The sequence below is a fragment of the Girardinichthys multiradiatus genome, chromosome 4 (assembly GCF_021462225.1).
Source record: "Girardinichthys multiradiatus isolate DD_20200921_A chromosome 4, DD_fGirMul_XY1, whole genome shotgun sequence".
NCBI classification, from domain to species: Eukaryota; Metazoa; Chordata; class Actinopteri; order Cyprinodontiformes; family Goodeidae; genus Girardinichthys; species Girardinichthys multiradiatus.
In genome coordinates this window covers 50,500,398-50,520,248 of record NC_061797.1, presented here as the reverse complement: position 1 = coordinate 50,520,248, position 19,851 = coordinate 50,500,398, and the positions used below count along the sequence as shown (strand labels likewise).

Below are 19,851 nucleotides of genomic sequence, written 5' to 3'. Positions count from 1 at the left end.
ATATGAATGTTTGATAAGCAGAAACACATGGTAACCAGTAAAGATGGCTTCATGAGTGGAGTGGAAAAATAAGACATCACTAAGTGCTCTAAAGAACATAAAGGTACAATATAGGTTTTAAATCATTTACAGTGTAAACATTATGGTGGGATGACTTTGGCTTCCAGTAAAGAAGCTTTGAGTTCATTTTTATCAGGTTTTAACAAGTTTCTGAGATAGTTTCCTTTCAGCAGCCTGGTATAACATAGGATACTTTCACCTGACTCAGAATGATTACATTTAAAATAAATGTATATTTTACATTCAGGCTGTACTTTCCAATCCAATTTGGATGTTTACGTCGACCAAAAATACAGTTAAACTACAGTCTTCAAAATGTAAATCAAGAGTATTATGGTTTTCCATGTAAAACATGTCAGTAACTTAAGGATCTGAACAACAATTTCCAAATGAAGCCAGTTTTGAAATACTTATATTTTTAATGGAACTTATTTGACAAAAAACAGAAGGCAGCAGTTCAGGACATGAAGGGAAACGGGGGTTTAACCAAGCCTGGTCAGAACATCTGGACCGTATTTCACAACATCTGGACCTTATTGTTTTCAGAAACACGAAAGAAGAACAGATAAATTAGTTTCCAACTAATTAATCTGTTATAACTAATTAGTTGGACAACTAAATCAAGTTCTGACCTATAAACCAGGCATAAACCATGTTTAGTTGTCCCTGTGACTACCAGTGACTCGTAATGTCTACGTTTTTCTCCTCGATCTGTTGATCTACGATAAGCGGAAGAAAATAGATTGATAGATGAACCTCAGCAATTTACCAGAATGCAACACAAATCACATAAGCAAGAAAGAAACGTAGGCATTTATCTTTGTTTTCAGGAAACTGCAATCAAATTTCATTTCTTATACAAGTAAAGTAATAATAACATGCAAAGTTCTCTTTATATTTTCCTTTCAAACACGGGCTTTCCTAAAAACGTTTGAACTGGTTTAGATCAATAGTTCTCCAGGCATTCTCGCGAAGCTTTCGTTTGCTTCTTTTTAACTCATTTTCAGGGAGTTCTTGTGCCTGGCCATTTTCAGAGGCCAGTTTTTTGTTTGCTAAGTCACTGATCTCTGACCTTTAAGTCATTCAGGCATAAAGAACACACAGAGCAAGTTAGCAGCCTCTTTAAGATGACAGCTCTGTGATAAACATGGACCAGTTTTTAATTCACATTAAGCAAGTCAATCAGAAAGCAGTATGTGCCTCAAGGAGACGCAGTTGGGATTGTGGAACCAAAAGGCCTGGCATACAGCTCAGATGCTGAACAATGATCTGTGCTTAGATTGACCACAGAGTCCCTGCAGGTGTGTTGTTTACACACATGTTGATCTCCAACAGGAGACTGCAACTGGACTGGTAGAGATTAGCTGTTACTTTTCCTGTGGAAGAGAAAATATTGACATTTTTCAGAAGCCAGTCATCTTTACTAAGTCAATTCTGATCAATAAGAACAGAATTTGGCTTGCTCTTTCTTTAAAAACTCCTGCTGATAAACCAAGTTTATCAAATTAATTAAAGGCAGATTTGGGAGAGTTGGGACCCACAGCCATGGATTTCAACATTAAACTCCGGTACAAACTCTTCTGGAACATTTCAAAATAAATTGCATTAACCTTCTTCCGGCACAGCCAGGAAACGGGATAACTGCGGACTTCCTGTGACGCCACTGCCCAAATAAAAGCACAGCTGTTGCTACATCCGCCCTCTTCTACAAGGGACCGGTCAGGGGAGACAAGCACGCGAATGTCTCTTTGCTGGCAAACAGACATAAACTCTTCAAACTGGATCCAAGGATGTCATACAATCATCGATCATATGCAAAGTTAAGTACGAATGAAATACTGTTTGTGTATCTGGTATTTTCATTCATGAACGGGGAAATTAAGGTGTAAGAGTTGCTGACTTTCTCTCTGAGGTCTGCAGAAGCAAATTGTCCCAAATAAGTTCCCTACAGAGACGCGGTCTCTCTGAAGCAGAGCGGAGCATCTCCCAGTCTGGAAGCAAGACAGCAGAGACCCCATCACCATGGTAACGGTAACGTGCAGCGTGGTTGGCGGACAGAATGAGAAGTCTTTCATCCACAGCTGGAGGTTAGCTAGAAGCTAACAGTTTAAAGACTGTGGACGTTTCTTCAAACTTCTCCGCCTTGGACAACGTTCCTCACCACAGTTCATGAGGTTAAATGTTTGAGCAGAATAATATAGAAAGATTTAGATTGAAATGATCTAAATGTTTTTCATTTTTATGAAGTTTGGTTTTGTTTGTGTTGAACTCAGCTATCTTGGTGCTAGCAGAATATCTGCAGCACACGTGTTCAGTTTGTGTTCTGTGTTTGTGTGTTTTTAAAGTTAAGACAAACTTTATTAAAGGGTGATTTTAAACAGAAGATTGATCATAACGCGCCGTCCGCGCTTATGCATTTTAACCTTTTTATTGACGGTATTTTAAAGGTGTGTGTTTGATTCTGGTGCTAAATAATATTTAACAGAAAGGTTTAGTTTTCAATCCAGTAAATAATGTGTCCCTAACATCATTTTACTAAATTTGATAACTAAGTAAACACCATTAAGCCCCATTTCTCCAGAAAGATTTGGCTCTTTTCCAAAATATTCCCTTAATAATATTTCTTCAAATATTATTTTAATAAATAAAGGCAGCTAATGAGACACCGTTGAGAATTAGTCATCTAGAAGGTTGGTTTTATTCAACAGATCATTATTTAAAACATTATTTTATTAAAATAATATTTTATCAGATCTTACATTGTGAATGGTTGTCTAAATGTTGCTGATTATTTCCTAAGTTAGTTCCAAGACTAACTTAACTTCATTTCCAGATTCTTCAAGATAATCCTTGGTTCTCAAACATAAACATTGCATGGTAATGTTGCATCACTCTTTTGGTCATAATTTCTAATCATCTTTAATTAACTTGTTTATATTGTACATAGTCCATTAGTCTTCATTATTCTTTAATTCTGCTTGGTAGTTTAGTTGGATTGTTTTAGCAAAGTAAAGAGTTTGTTGATTGAAATATGTTTGACTTTGAGTTGACTTATTTTTGTTAATAAATTCTTGTATTTTAAGAAATTGTGTGAATTCATTCCATATACAGGTCCTTCTCAAAATATTAGCATATTGTGATAAAGTTCATTATTTTCCATAATGTCATGATGAAAATTTAACATTCATATATTTTAGATTCATTGCACACTAACTGAAATATTTCAGGTCTTTTATTGTCTTAATACGGATGATTTTGGCATACAGCTCATGAAAACCCAAAATTCCTATCTCACAAAATTAGCATATTTCATCCGACCAATAAAAGAAAAGTGTTTTTAATACAAAAAACGTAAACCTTCAAATAATCATGTACAGTTATGCACTCAATACTTGGTCGGGAATCCTTTTGCAGAAATGACTGCTTCAATGCGGCGTGGCATGGAGGCAATCAGCCTGTGGCACTGCTGAGGTCTTATGGAGGCCCAGGATGCTTCGATAGCGGCCTTTAGCTCATCCAGAGTGTTGGGTCTTGAGTCTCTCAACGTTCTCTTCACAATATCCCACAGATTCTCTATGGGGTTCAGGTCAGGAGAGTTGGCAGGCCAATTGAGCACAGTGATACCATGGTCAGTAAACCATTTACCAGTGGTTTTGGCACTGTGAGCAGGTGCCAGGTCGTGCTGAAAAATGAAATCTTCATCTCCATAAAGCTTTTCAGCAGATGGAAGCATGAAGTGCTCCAAAATCTCCTGATAGCTAGCTGCATTGACCCTGCCCTTGATAAAACACAGTGGACCAACACCAGCAGCTGACACGGCACCCCAGACCATCACTGACTGTGGGTACTTGACACTGGACTTCTGGCATTTTGGCATTTCCTTCTCCCCAGTCTTCCTCCAGACTCTGGCACCTTGATTTCCGAATGACATGCAGAATTTGCTTTCATCCGAAAAAAGTACTTTGGACCACTGAGCAACAGTCCAGTGCTGCTTCTCTGTAGCCCAGGTCAGGTGCTTCTGCCGCTGTTTCTGGTTCAAAAGTGGCTTGACCTGGGGAATGCGGCACCTGTAGCCCATTTCCTGCACACGCCTGTGCACGGTGGCTCTGGATGTTTCTACTCCAGACTCAGTCCACTGCTTCCGCAGGTCCCCCAAGGTCTGGAATCGGCCCTTCTCCACAATCTTCCTCAGGGTCCGGTCACCTCTTCTCGTTGTGCAGCGTTTTCTGCCACACTTTTTCCTTCCCACAGACTTCCCATTGAGGTGCCTTGATACAGCACTCTGGGAACAGCCTATTCGTTCAGAAATGTCTTTCTGTGTCTTACCCTCTTGCTTGAGGGTGTCAATAGTGGCCTTCTGGACAGCAGTCAGTTCGGCAGTCTTACCCATGATTGGGGTTTTGAGTGATGAACCAGGCTGGGAGTTTTAAAGGCCTCAGGAATCTTTTGCAGGTGTTTAGAGTTAACTCGTTGATTCAGATGATTAGGTTCATAGCTCGTTTAGAGACCCTTTTAATGATATGCTACTTTTGTGAGATAGGAATTTTGGGTTTTCATGAGCTGTATGCCAAAATCATCCGTATTAAGACAATAAAAGACCTGAAATATTTCAGTTAGTGTGCAATGAATCTAAAATATATGAATGTTAAATTTTCATCATTACATTATGGAAAATAATGAACTTTATCACAATATGCTAATATTTTGAGAAGGACCTGTATGTGCAGAGTTTATGCTGTTCAATAATGTCAGAGCTCGTCTCAAACCTTTTTATTTTGTCCTAATACCATCACCTTACTGGGCTGGTATTCACAGGACAACCCTTAACAGACCGAAATATTATTTGATAAAATATTAAATAATCTCAGATTCATAATCCCAACAGGAGCAACAAAGTCTGCTTTTGAATAAAACTTGCTGGATAGATGTGGTCCTATGTACAATTAAATTTTTAAATGATGATATTTTGCCCTGATTAAAAATAAAGTCTCCATCTGCATACTCTAAAACTAGTGGATGGCGAAATACAAGCCGCAGTTGATAACAATGTTGCCTTGCAGCAAGGTCCTGGGTTCAAATTCCAGCCCGCGTCTTTGTGTAATTGCTCCTATGTGTGAGTGTGTTTGTGCATGATTGTCTGCCCTGTGTGTCTCTGCAACCTTTCATTAGCAACACAATACATTTATTTCATTGAAATAATGTCTTTATTAATGCTATTAACATTTGAAGGAATATTGGAATAAGACAAATTTTGGCTAAACGTATTACAACTATATTTAACTCAGAATTATGGATGTAAGCTGTACGTGATTTCTTAATCTGGAAACATCTTAACTGCAGACAAAAGAAAAGCATTAACAATTCCTCCCTGAGAAAATGGTCAGTTTTTCTGGACAAACAGCATCTCTGAAGAGATGTTTGCAGGTTTTGGTTAAATAACTAGTCACGGTTTATGAAGTACCTTTTTCAGAACAGCAGGTGGCGGTGTTTGGTTAGTTGATCAAAAGTTTGGAAGTTCTGTACAGACCTTAAAAACAGAAGAAGAAACATTGAAATGACCAGAAACCATCGCAATAAGACAAATAAAAAATGATGAAACCAGTTTAGAGGCTACGTAATTGAAAGAGGAAACACCTGAAATAAATATACAAATAAATACAAAAATGCTTAAATTCTAAAAACCTAAACCATTAATTGAATGCAAAAAATTCAAAGTGGAAATATGTGTAATAAATAATAGTAATAAAATAATAGTCATAGATTAAATACTAGATGAGAATATGTAAAATAGAAGTCAGTAATCATTCTAGCACCACACTGCCCTCTTGGTGCGCATTTCCTGACTACACAATAAAAGCAAATAATCCTGCTTAAAAAATACATTTCATTTCTGGTGCAACATAACAAACATAACTGAATATAAATAATGATGAAACTTTAACTTGCCTACCAAATAAATAATTTTATGATTTGCTTTAAAAACATAAATCTTCTCTGCAGTCAGGAAGGCAGGTCCACAGGTGGACCATGATATTAAAATGAAACCTGATCAGGGGTTTTAGTTCTTACTGGTCCTGTTGGATTAAATCTAATCTGATAAATACTGTCGGCTAAGACTACCTTAAATACAGTTCTAAAATGGACCGGTACCTTTCCTTCACAGAGTCCAAGCCATCAGACTCCTAGAGGGAGTTACTGCAGAACTGGTCTGAAAGTGCTTTTTGTTAGCCTTTCTTGTTGGTCAGGTTGAGGAGAATACAATTCAAATCTAAAACCCAAACAAATTACTCGCTGATTGCTCCGTCTACCACCAGGAGGGGACACAATCCCTGTGGAAATATAAAATCAAAGTTTTGAACTGATCTCCACTAATCTTGTTCACCAAAGTTCAATAATAAGTGTATGTTTACTGATCCAATGAAGGTGATCAATTAGTCATCATCTGCGTGTGTTTAGAATGGATTCCTGTTGTATAGGACAACCTCCTCACCAATAAATCTTCTGCTAAACAGAAAACTTCATGAAAACTTAAAGTTTTATTTTAACTTTGTGCAAGAGCAGATAAAAGTCACCTGAAACAAATATATGTTGTTGACCCAGATTCAAACACAAGCCGCCACAGAGACCCAAACATGGCCAGCAGGCTTGAATGCTGCAGATGTGGAGACAGAGTTGGGTGGCAGCAGGAGACACTCCTGTTTCTCTTTCAGTGGGAGGAGTCAAAGGTCAGCGTCACAGTGACATCACTGACAGCAGATCTGCATCCAGTTTTTTTCTGAACCTGCAACAAGATCAGCAAAGCCAGGAAACACCTTGAAGCAGGTAATTCTGGGTCTAAATTTAGCCCGGTTAGAGTCACCTAGGTGACAACCGATGGGATTATATATGAAAGAACAAATAATAAGGAGAAACACAAGATTTGTTTCTGTTCTCAGCTCAGTGGTTTAATGCAAACAAAAAATACAAAAAGAATAAAAGATGAAGGTCAGAGGTCATGATTAGTAAAATCAAACTCTTAATTTACAAAATGCTGAGAAAATAAAATCTATTGTCTTCTGATATGAAAATGAGGAACAGACATGAAACTGTGCAGCAGTAAAAATGTGTATTGTCTCCTTCAGTGTGACGTCACCTCGATGCAGAACAACCAGATGAGCTGCATTCCTGAGCTTAACTCCTCCTCCTGCTTCCCGGATGAAGTGTGTTGGTGCTTGAAGGTGTTTCGTTCACATTCATTCAGCCGTCCAACCATCCTGAACTCAGAACCTGAATGAAACAGGGAGAAGGTCCAACGGGAAGGTGAGTGTCAGCTCGGATTTCCTCGTTTCTTGATCATGATTGATCATTAATTATCTCAGAAATAACTACTCTAAACTTTTCACATCAAGCTTTTATTACAGTAATAACAGGATCATTAGTTAAATATTTTTTATTGAATTCTTGTTGTGTTTAAAAGATGCTGACTATGTTTTCTTGATTAATAATGTTGTTTCATTTATGTATTTCATTACAAATATCTGGATGAAAACATAAAAAACAATTTTTATTCTGGATTAAATTGACTTACTTTTCTAATTTGTGATTAAAACAAAGTTTAATCTGAAAGAGAAATTCACCTAATTATAACTGTTTACTAAACTGTTATAAACTATACTCTCAAAAAGACTGAAAATACTCCAAAAACAGAAACTTAACCACTGTGAAACTATACACTTCAAATGGTTGACTTTACTATTTTTATTAGATTGTTTTCTTGACAGCTAATTCTAGATAGAAACTGAAAAACATCGAATCCTCAAAACATTTAAAAAGAATAAAATAACTTTTACTGTTCATAAAGTTTTCCAGTTTCTAGAGCATTTAGCATTTATTAGATGGTTGTTTAGGGGCAGAAAGGATTTTAAAAAGCACCAGTTTTAAGTCACTGAATGAAGTGAAACTATAAATATTTCTAAATAAATAAAAGAACTACCTGTTGGTGTGTATTGATTTAGTTCTGACTGAAGGTGATACTGATGTGATGAGAGTAAACAGAGACTGGAGGCATGTCAGGGTGGAGTCTGTGTCCTGCAGGAATGTTGGTCATGTTCTGCAGCATTCCTGCCTTCAGCAGAAACCTGTGTGGCTGCAAACATGTGACTTCTGCACAGATACTTCCACCCAGATGCCTGTTCAACAACCCAAATACCTGCTGCAGAGAGCATGCAGGCAGCCTTATAGGCAACAGATTTTAAATGGATGAAATGTGAACCATCATTGAGTTCCTACAATGATAAAAAGCATGAAACTATGTAAATCTGTAATTGTTCAGTGTCCTGCATGCTCAGTATGAGGGATTGCTGCAAAGTCAACGCCAGTGACTGTCCACTGTCTCTACATGCTCATCCAGGAGGAGTGAATGCTGCAAGTCACTGACTGGATGCAATCTGCTGGGTTTCCTTAGATAGAAAAACCTTTTATCCAATTTGAATAAATAACTGAATCTGACTGAACTGTTCAATGGTTACGATTAATTGGAATGTATGAACCTGACTGAAATCTGTATGATTGGATTGAATTGAGTTTGTAAAGTGCCTTGAGACGCCATGTGTTGGGAATTGCCGCTATATAATAAAATATAAATAAAACCAAACTGAACTGAATTAAATTGAATTGAATTAATCAAACTTTAGCCATGGCTCCAAACTCAAGTCAGATGGATTCTGTCAGATGCACTTAATCTTGAGACACGTCTAAACCCTGGAGATCACATCTAAAAACAGGCTGAATTGATCATTTACTTGGTGTTGGTGATCACATCTTCTCAGATGAATCTTCATACCTTCGGACTGAAGGGTTTAATGATGAAAACTACTTAAAACTCTTTGAGCTTTTCTGTCATCAGGCTGCTGAACATGGACTGTACTCGCTATAAATAGCTGCTTTAAGGAATTTTTACAGTTTGCTTGTGTAGTTGGTGTCATGGTTGGTTTTAGTTGGACCCAAATGCAGGCAGAACCAGCTGCTGCAGGCGACTTTACCAAATACAGTCATTATTTGTCATTGAAAACAGAAACATTAAGAAAATACTGTTAAAATTAGCTCCAGGTAACATTCAAGCATCTGTTATAATGATCGAAAGAGTTTCATAGTAAAGATTTATCATTTATAGTAAAATTATTACAGTGAATTTGTCCTCTCTGCTTTTAACTGAAGAAAACACTCGAGACATTTAGTAACAGGAATATTTGCATTAAATTGTCATTTATTTTCTTTAACTGCTGATTAATTTCATTGACAGTAAATCATAAAGCAAGCTCTGAAAAGTAGAAATTCATCTGAGAGATGTTTTTTAGTGTTTTCTGTCAGCTTATTGCGTAAATTTGTTGACCTGTTGTATTGTCCTGCAGGTCACGGTCAGGTCAGTGATGGAGCTGAAGGTCTGGGTGGACGGGGTCATCAGGGTGGTCTGTGGTCTTTCTCTGAACACTTCCTGTCAGGAGGTCGTTATCTCTCTCGCACAGGCGACTGGTACGTTGTTCCTCTTACCGCCGGTTTTACCGATGCTCTGCATGCTCTGGCTTCTTTGTATGACAAAAAAAAACTTGATATTTAAAAGAAAATGCCCTTTTTCTCTAATGAAAAACTGGGTTATCATGCAGTGCAGTTACATTTATTGTAAACATCTTCTCAAAGCACTTTATGCCAAAGTGAACTGATCCACAACAGTGAAAGAAGGAAGGTACATATGTGGAGCATTTGCATAATAATCAAACATGTATGTTTAATTATTATGCATCATATATAATAATTCCTATAAAAAGTGACCTAAAAGTTGAAGAAAGAAAATAAAATAAAGGGGGGCGAAGACAGAGCCCTGGGCATCACTTCTGATAAATGGTGATCCTCAGATTAGGATTTGAAATGTTTTAACTGTAAATAATGATTATGGTCTGAGACAGCCTATAAATCAGGCAGTGATATCGACTGGCTTTAATCTCTTTAGGTGAATATTCAGAGAGACAAGCAAAGCAGGCATACCATAGTAAACTGAGAACAAATAGGAGAAATAACGACCAAAGGAGGGGAATATTGCAGACTTCTCTGTTGTAACTTTGAACCATGGAAAAATATATTTTGTGTGTTTTATGACCTTTTTAAAACCTTTTTAGCTCTGTGTTTCTGAACAAGATGACAGCTTTCTGCAGAAAATTCATGTTTTCATTCTGCACAACAGGCCAGACTGGTCGGTATGTTTTGATCAGGAACTTTCGAGGATTGGAGCGACCTCTGGTTGCTGATGACTGTCCCATGCACATGCTGGCTCAGATGGGTCAGCTGGCTGCAGAGGTCCACTTCATCCTGCGGAGAACTGGTCCCAGCCTCAGTGACGGTCCATACAAACCCACCAAAGAGAGCCATCCTCTCCTGGTGGTGCCCTCAGAACCAAAGCTGTTTAAGCATAAGGGTCCTCAGAAAGCTCTCACATTCAATTTGGGTGCCTCAACTCTTCCCAGGAGGACTAAACCCAGCAGGAACTGGTCTCCAACTCTGGGAGAATCAGCAGAAGTACATGCTTCTCCTGGTACTTTCCAGGATTGCCCCGACTCTGTGAAAAAACCTCCCTATGATCCTCAGAATGAGGAGATGTTCAGGCAGATCCTGCAACAGCAGAAGATGCTACATGACCTGGAGGTTCAGATTGAAGCTTTGGAGAAGGATACAGAATTATGGGAGCAGAATGTCACATCCTCTCCAGTTCCAGATCCAACTCCAGACCTAACAGAGAACCTGCAACAGCTGGAGTTTCGGCTGAAGCAGTATGAGGTGGAGATGATGTATGGAGAAAACTGGGAGGCGGAGCTGAAGGTGGAAATGGAACGAGAACAAGGTACAGGTCCAAATCGGTTTGCATTTTCATCTTGAGTATTTGTGTCCTCTGAAGATTCTGAAACTATGCAACCTGTCTTCCACAGAAATGCAGAGACGTCTCCAACAGATACACTCATCTATAGACGATCAGAGCTACGAGATCAAGGTGTTACAAACCCGCACTGATCACCTGGAGCAGGACTTACAAGACCGAGCCCAGACCAACAGCCAGAGTCCTGAGGAGGAGGGGGTCCGGCTGACAAACGAGGCCCTGAAGTCCCTGACGCAGGAGCTCCATAACCGGCTGCAGCTGGGAGAAGATCTGGACACCGCGTTAGCAGAGACAGAGTGGAACCTGCAGACTGCAGAAGAAAGGATAAAGGTATACCTCAACATCTACAATTCTGGCTGAGGTGGAAGGGGCTGGAAGCAGGACGGCAGCTTTTTACTCACATTATTGAGGATTTCAACTGTTAAACACTAAATGATTTCAGCTGAGCTGCAGCTGGTTTCCGTTGTCCAGCTGAATGCCCTGCTGTGATTGGCTGCTGTCTAAACACTGTTTGTGGTTTGCTGCCAAAAAACATCCAGAACTCTAAAGGAGTTACAAACGATTAAAGGAGCTACATCCATTAACATTTACTTTTCCTTCCCATAGAAAGTACTCCTGGATCAGTGCTTCTTTGTTCTCTTTGTGTCTCTGCTCTGTTCTCTCAAACCCCCAGTGGGTCGTGGCAGATGGCCGCTCACACTGAGCCTGGTTCTGGTTCTGCTGGAGGTTTCTTCCTGTTAAAAGGGAGTTTTTCCTCTCCACTGTCTCTACATGCATGCTCAGTATGAGGGATTGCTGCAAAGTCAACACCAGAGACTGTCCACTGTCTCTACATGCTCATCCAGGAGGAGTGAATGCTGCAAGTCACTGACTGGATGCAATCTGCTGGGTTTCCTTAGATAGAAAAACTTTTTTTCCAATTTGAATAAATAACTGAATCTGACTGCACTGTTCAATGGTTAGTTATTAATTGGAATGTATGAACCTGACTGTTGTGAAGAACCTTGAGACGACATGTGTTGTGAATTGGAGCTATATAAATAAACTGAATTGAATTGAACTCAGTTTATTAAGTAAAAAGGCTAATGCACCAAATAACAGAGAAACCATGAAACAAAAAATCTCCACCACTACGGTGCAGCTTTGTGACATTTTATAAAAATCCTAACTTCTCCCGACTGATAAAAAACCTGAAAAAAGAACAAGAAGATGACAGTGAACAGAGCAAAATAGATATGAAGAAGAGAGTGCAGACCGGGTGGAGTGGATGGAGACAGGTCTCAGGGGGATGGCTCCAAGATTGAAAGGGAAAGTCTACAGGACAGTAGTGAGACCTGCTATGAAACTGTATGTGGTTTGGAGACAGAGGCGGTGTCTAAAAGATAGAAGATGCTGAGGTTTTGATTGGGACTAACCAGGATGGACAGGCTTAGAAATGAAGAGGAATAGTTAATGTTGGGCAGTTTGGAAGTAGTTAGAGAAGCAAGGTTGGGATGATTTGGAGAGGTTCTAAGATAGTGGATGCATTGGAAAGATGAAAGAGAAGGTGTTGGAGACAGAGCTGCTGGGCAGAAGGATAAGAGGAAGACCACAGAGAAGATTCATGGATATAGTGAAGGAGGGCATGGAAATGGTTGGTTTAACAGTTGAGGAGGAAAAGGATGGAGGCAGGTGATGAGCTGGCGACCCCAGAGGGGACCAATGAAAGAAGAAGATTAAAGACGAAGATGGAGTTGGTAAAACAGAAGACAATGAACCCAGCTACAGTAAATTAGACAAACCAGAGATGGTTCAATGTGTGAACTCAGTTTGTGTTTAATCCAGAGCAAAACAAAAACACAGGAAGAGTTTTGAACAATCAGTTGCAGCACATTCCAGTTTCTCTTTGTGGTTTTATTGAGTCATAATGTCTGAGTCTGTTTATTTCAACATAAATATGTTCAATAACTTGTTAAAATAGATTTATTTTCCATTTACTGAGCAAAAACGAATAAGATGGCAATTAAGATCATAACTCCTGCAGAATGTGAGTAAAACATGATATTCAAATCTTTATTTATAGAGCAGTTTGCCTTCAGAACGAGGACATGAAAAAAACATACAAGTAAAACCAAATGAACGACGACCAGCGTCAGCAAAATAAGAAAAACAACTGAGGAAACCTTATTAAACAATCAAACATCACAAGTATGCAAAATAAATAAAAAGATGAACAGATTACTTTTAACTAAAATCAATTTTCAATTCAACCCATCAAATAATCACAGCAATAATACAAAAGAAATTAAGTAAAGTTAATAAACGTATTTAAGGCCAATATAAAATCAAACTAAAAGTTACCAAAATGACACATGTAATTAGTCACATTAGTAATTAATAATCTTGATTTCTATGGGAAGAAACTTGTACCATCAGAAACTGAATTTGAATTGCTGTGACTGAATTTGTATTTGTGTAATTTGAAATTAAATGCATTGATTTGAAAATGAATTTCACTAAACTGAAACTGAATTTAATGGTTTGAAACTGAATTCATTCGCTTTTAAAATGTATTTTGTTGTATAAAAAATTCATTTTGACTACTTTCACTTCCAGGTCTATAATCCAATTTCAGTTCCAAAATTCAGTTTTTTGTGTCACACATCCGGGTCCTAGAGGATAGCCACAGATTAATCAAACACAGATTCATTGATTTACGTTTTAACATCAGGTTAAACTTCCTTTACGGCATGTTGAGCTGCAGCAGTGCAGCTACATGAGCTTGATGTCAATCATCAAGTCAAATGAGCGTCTATAAGAAGTCATGTAGACAAATGATGGTCAAACAGCAACACTTATGCTTCCTGTAGCTGTTAGCTAAACATGACAGATTAGCATAGTGTGCCGCCGGTGTTACGTTGGTCTGCGTTTCCCGCCCTTACCTCAGCATAACTTCTGTTGCCTTAGCAACCGTGTTAGCGTGAAGCAGAGCTGTGAAGCTGAACAAATGGAGCCTGAAGGTTAATAATGTCTCTATTTAAATGACTACACGGTTTTTATTTACCGTTTTACATTTTGCTGATGGCTTAAAATGCTGTTTTGTTTTAAAATGTTATTGTTTTATAATCTTGTTCATTATTCAGCCATTTAAAATGTTCAAAATATTTTTTGTGTTCATAGATATAAAAATCTAACACTAAATAAAATACATTGATGACAAATAGCATTTGTTACATTTATTCGTAAAGCTTTCAACAACTTAAACACTAACATATTAACTTTAGGAACAAAGTTCAAATCAGTTTGCAGAGCATAATAATAATTATTATTATAATAAATAAACCAAACATTAATATTAGATTTCATCTGACTGAATTACTTCTGTTTAACTTCCATCCATTGGGGAAACCCAGCGGGATTTTGAAAACAATGAGCCGGGAGTCAGCTGTTCTCTGGGGGTTTAGGCTCCTCAACCACCCGGTCAGCTGACAGCTGGCGAGGCGAGCGGCTGCTGGGGCAGCGGACGAACATATCGGCGCATTTGTGAAATTAAGCGATATCTTGATAAACTGATCAGATATTTTAGGTTTAAACAGCTACATTCTCGTCTAAAAACATTGTAAAAGTTCAGTTGTTTCACAGAATGTGCAATATATCTGATTTTATTCCCAATTTTTCTCTCTCCTCCAACCTTTCCTACTTCCGTTTGAACAATCTACTTCGACCCGCAATGAATCATGGGATAGGGTGGACCACGGAGGATACACCGGACCCATCCTTCAAATCTGGGGATTAGAAGGACGCATTTCAATTCAATTCGAAAATACTTTATTAATCCCAAAGGGAAATTAAATGTTGTTGTAGCTCATATTATGAAGGTTTCTTCAAAGAGTCGTTGTAGATGCTGATGGCTGTGGGCAGGAAGGATCTCCTGTAGCGCTCCGTCTTACAGCAGATCTGAAGAAGCCTCTGACTGAAGACACTCTGTTGTTGTAGAACAGTCTGATGAAGATGATGCTCAGGGTTCTCCATAATGTTCTTCATTTTATGAAGAATCCTTCTTTGCGCAATGTTCTCCAGAGGTTCCAGAGGAGTCCCCAGAACAGAACCAGCCTTCTTTATCAGCCTGTTGGGTTATGATTCTGACACGTCTGCTCTACCCTGTCTCCCTGGCTGCAATCAGCAGATTAGATGCACCTGGTGGCTGCTGCAGTGTAGTGCAATCTATGTCATGCCAAGCACCTGTGTCTTCCCTGATATTTACTGACTCTGACAAGCAGACGGTACCAGATTTTTGAAAGCCATCGTGTGAGTAGATATCCAGCGTTCCTTCCTGTCTGATCACTGTTCTTGACCTTGCCTTGCCTTTTGGATTTTTGCCTCTCTGCCTGCTCCCTGTCGGACTGTTTGGATTTTGGTTTTGACCCTGTTTCTTGCAACTGGTTTATGCCTCTGCCTGTCCCTTGCCTGACGCCTCTTGTTCCGATCATTGACCCAGTTTCTGTCCTCGGATTATTGAGCCTGGAGTCACTTCTTACCTGCACTGTGGAGATCACCGCCTGCCGCCCACTGAGGTTTCCCCTCTGGGTTTCAAGTTCCACTCAAGACAAAAAGCAGGTTAGTGGCTTTCCTCATCCCTGCAAAATCTGGAGAAACTATAAGTCACTAATCCCTCTTTCTGCCTCAGTGATTCCTGGAAGCTCTGAGGAGTTTTACCTGAGTGACGTTTTCCTGTGGCTGAATAAACCTTTTAAACTTTCAGTACTGTGTCTGGCTGAATCTTGGGTCAGCCTTTCTCTGATTCGTAGCATGTTGAGCTTTTTTAAGTCCCTGGCTCTGATGCTGCTTCCCCAGCAGATGATAGAGAAGAGATCACACTCTCCACAACAGACTTATAGAAGATATGCAGCATCTTGCTGCAAACACCAAAGGCCCTAAGCTTCCTCAAGAAGTACAGTCTGCTCTGTCCCTTCTTGTAGATGGCTTCACAGTTGCATCTCCACTCTAGTCTGTTGTCCAGGTGAACATCGAGGTATTTATTATCCTCCACCACCTCCACTTCTTCTACCATGATAGAAATAGTTTTTGACTTATTCCTGTTTCTCTTAAAATCTACAATCATCTCCTTTGTTTTAGTCACATTCAAAATGAGATGATTGTTTCCACACCATGCTACAAAGCGGTCCACCACCTTCCTGTACTCAACTTCTTGTCCATCTCTGATCCACCCCACGACTGCAGAATCATCCGAGTATTTCTGCAGATGACAGGAGTCTGTCTTATGTAGATTTTACATTCTAGATCACAAAGTGCTGCTGTCAGCAGATGAAGGGAAACAGTAACACAGACCATCTCTGTTACTGCTTTGCACTTTTATTTCTAAGGATCTGGACTCTTCAGAGCAGCTGATGATCATGTTGGACAGCTCAGTGTCCACATGTCTTCTAAGAAGAAAATGAGACAATAATATGCTTCCAGTCTGTTCATCACTGGGACCTTCATGTGAAAGAAACACCTTTAACATGTAGAACATCTAAATGCATTTAGCTGGCAGATGATGAACAAACCAGAATAGAAGACAAAGAGACAGGAAGTGAGACAGAGGCAGGTGAGACAGAGACAGGAGGTGAGACAGAGACAGGTGAGACAGACAGGAGGTGAGACAGAGACAGGAGGTGAGACAGAGACAGGTGAGACAGAAACAGGTGAGACAGAGACAGGAGGTGAGACAGACAGGAGGTGAGACAGAGACAGGAGGTAAGACAAAGACAGGTGAGACAGAGACAGGAGGTGAGACAGAGACAGGTGAGACAGACAGGAGGTGAGACAGAGACAGGAGGTGAGACAGAGACAGGTGAGACAGAGACAGGAGGTGAGACAGAGACAGGTGAGACAGACAGGAGGTGAGACAGAGACAGGTGAGACAGAAACAGGTGAGACAGAGACAGGAGGTGAGACAGAGACAGGTGAGACAGACAGGAGGTGAGACAGAGACAGGAGGTAAAACAGAGACAGGTGAGACAGAAACAGGTGAGACAGAGACAGGTGAGACAGACAGGAGGTAAGACAGAGACAGGAGGTGAGACAGAGACAGGTGAGACAGAAACAGGTGAGACAGAGACAGGAGGTGAGACAGAGACAGGTGAGACAGACAGGAGGTGAGACAGAGACAGGTGAGACAGAAACAGGTGAGACAGACAGGAGGTGAGACAGAGACAGGTGAGACAGACAGGAGGTGAGACAGAGACAGGAGGTAAAACAGAGACAGGTGAGACAGAAACAGGTGAGACAGAGACAGGAGGTGAGACAGAGACAGGTGAGACAGACAGGAGGTGAGACAGAGACAGGAGGTAAGACAGAGACAGGTGAGACAGAGACAGGAGGTGAGACAGAGACAGGTGAGACAGACAGGAGGTGAGACAGAGACAGGAGGTAAGACAGAGACAGGTGAGACAGAGACAGGAGGTGAGACAGAGACAGGTGAGACAGACAGGAGGTGAGACAGAGACAGGAGGTAAGACGGAGACAGGTGAGACAGAGACAGGAGGTGAGACAGAAACAGGTGAGACAGAGAGGAGGTGAGACAGAGACAGGTGAGACAGACAGGAGGTGAGACAGAGACAGGAGGTGAGACAGAGACAGGTGAGACAGACAGGAGGTGAGACAGAGACAGGAGGTAAAACAGAGACAGGTGAGACAGAGACAGGTGAGACAGAGACAGGTGAGACAGACAGGAGGTAAAACAGAGACAGACTGCGATCAGACTAGAACAGAAACCTGAAAACAAGACAAACCGGAACGAACAAAGGAGCAGGATTCACAAAAGACAGGAAGGTAATTAGACTCAGAAGCAACTGGACTGTTCATGATACCAACACTCAGGACAGAAGACACAAAAACCAAATCTAACCTGAAAAGTTAGGATTATTTCCAGGTTTTCAGCTGCAACTGAGAACAAAAACTCTTTTCTATAAACTTAGAAATATTAGCTTTAGATGCTTAAACTCGGAGTTTAAAAACAAGAAATCCAAGTAGTTTGGCACAAATACAAGTCAGTTCACAGTGATTCACTGGCAAAAGTATAAAATGTATTCTCTACGTGGATATTTCTGCATCTTCTAATCCTTTTTCAAGATATGTTCAGTTAAATCTTTTTATTTTGCTGATTAAAAACACTATCATTGTTCAAATCCGTCCTGAACTGCTTGTTGATGTTTAGAGGTGAACATGATCAGAAATATGAATGAAGGACATGGTTAATGTTCTGTTGTTTGCAGAGCCGGCTCTAGACATTTTGGTGCCCTAGGCGAGAGTGTGGTTTGGGCCCCCCTTAACATCTGGGTTTAGGATGGTGGAGCTGTTCCAGTTTTATTATGATATATAGAAAACTAAACTAAATATGGGTGGTTGCAGTTTGTGTTCCCTTTGTAAACTATATTAACTATCTAATATATTTAATTTGACAGCTTTTACCATTGTAATGGAAGATTGTAAGATAATGTTTAAGTATAGATACTGTTGGTTTTCTAAAATGGAGTCCTTTGGAGATGGTCAAATATGTGGCAAACTGTATTAAAAACTGTATTAAAAAGAACATTTTAATCCATGTGGAAGTTACAGTTCACATAGTTTCTGTCTCTGAGGAGGTTCAGAAGGTTTGGTGATTTTAGTAGCACAGTAAAAATGGACTTTCAGAACCTCCATGTATACTTGACAGTATTTTATTAAGCTAGCCTAAGAAAATCTGACTCTAACCATAAAACTGAAACAGAGCTGCAACATGTTCTACGTCCCATAAACAGAAATAATCTGACAAAGACGGAGATGTTCCTAAAAAAACAACATTTACAGCAGATCTGGTTTTCATCAGCAATGAAGAAATGGTCCCTTTGCAGTTTTAACATGTTTTAGACCACAGCTGTAGGATTAACCATGTATGCAGCATCATAGAGCTACTTTCCATTGACTTTACAGCAACATTGATGAGAAATCTGAGGGAGCAGAGACGGTTCTTCCTGACAATGTAGCATCCCTCTGATGTTTCCCAGGGCAGATTGGAGATGATCGATGGGCTCAACAAGGAGCTGAGACAGTGTGACCTGCAGCAGTTCATCCAGCAGGCTGGTGTAAACCCTTACTCTGATCAGGTGAACCCGTCGCCTGTGAAAGAAGTCAACCTCAGCAAGGCTCGCATCAGGAAGTAGGAGCAGCCGAGGCATTAGTAGGTTCTACTAATTTATTTCTGTTGTTTATTTTACTCATTTATTTACTTTTGGAAATTTAGACCTCCAACATTTTTACTGTTTGTGTCACAAATTAAAACATTTGCAACATGTTTTTATTTAAATTACTGTAAAAATAAGGTGAATTACATAAATAGCACACGCTGTGTTCTGTTTTTCTGCTGCAGGACACAGATGGAGGTCAGAAGTCCTGTCAAGATACCGCTGTGTGTGTGTGTGTGTTTGTGTATATGTTGTTAGTTTGATTTGCCAAAAAGTGTGAAAATAAATTAAGTGGATATAAAAATATGTATCTATCTGAATCTTCAGACATGTAATGTCAATATCTATATGTAAAAATAAAGTTTTTTTTTTTTTTTATTCCATCTTTGAAATAAAGTTCCTACAATTCATTTTTGCTCCACCAGAGGCCGCCAAAGCTTTGCGGTAAAAAATATCCCAGCATGTTCTTCAAAATAAAAGCATCTTTCCGTGTTTCTTCCTCAGAAGCAGGGATATTACAGTTTTACTACCCGATTAACAAACTGAAAGACTTGTAAAGCATAAACACTGATTCATATCAACTATATATTGTCCGCATTTCAAATACACATGTTTTTTATTGCACAACAATTTTCTTTCAACCTCTCACAAACTGAAATCAAAACAGCTGTAGTGCTTTGACAG

The 19,851-nt window shown here is 39.5% G+C and overlaps 1 protein-coding gene across 1 annotated transcript; it reads left to right on the top strand.

The window, feature by feature from the left end:
* The first annotated feature begins 7,302 nt into the window (after positions 1 to 7,302).
* On the top strand, positions 7,303 to 19,545 carry LOC124867259 (ras association domain-containing protein 8-like). Its single transcript, XM_047363619.1, has 6 exons — positions 7,303 to 7,359; positions 9,450 to 9,570; positions 10,277 to 10,930; positions 11,016 to 11,293; positions 18,991 to 19,167; positions 19,353 to 19,545. Exons 2-5 carry the CDS (start codon positions 9,468 to 9,470, stop codon positions 19,144 to 19,146), a joined length of 1,191 nt encoding a protein of 396 aa, XP_047219575.1. The 5' UTR covers positions 7,303 to 7,359; positions 9,450 to 9,467; the 3' UTR covers positions 19,147 to 19,167; positions 19,353 to 19,545.
* The last annotated feature ends 306 nt before the right edge of the window (positions 19,546 to 19,851 follow it).

Excerpts from the sequence above, each read along its gene's own strand:
- LOC124867259 (XM_047363619.1), top strand. The coding sequence starts at position 9,468 with ATGGAGCTGAAGGTCTGGGTGGACGGGGTCATCAGGGTGGTCTGTGGT. Across the intron at positions 9,571-10,276 it reads CTCTCTCGCACAGGCGACTG|GCCAGACTGGTCGGTATGTT; the intron begins GTACGTTGTTCC and ends TCTGCACAACAG. Across the intron at positions 11,294-18,990 it reads CTGCAGAAGAAAGGATAAAG|GGCAGATTGGAGATGATCGA; the intron begins GTATACCTCAAC and ends GATGTTTCCCAG.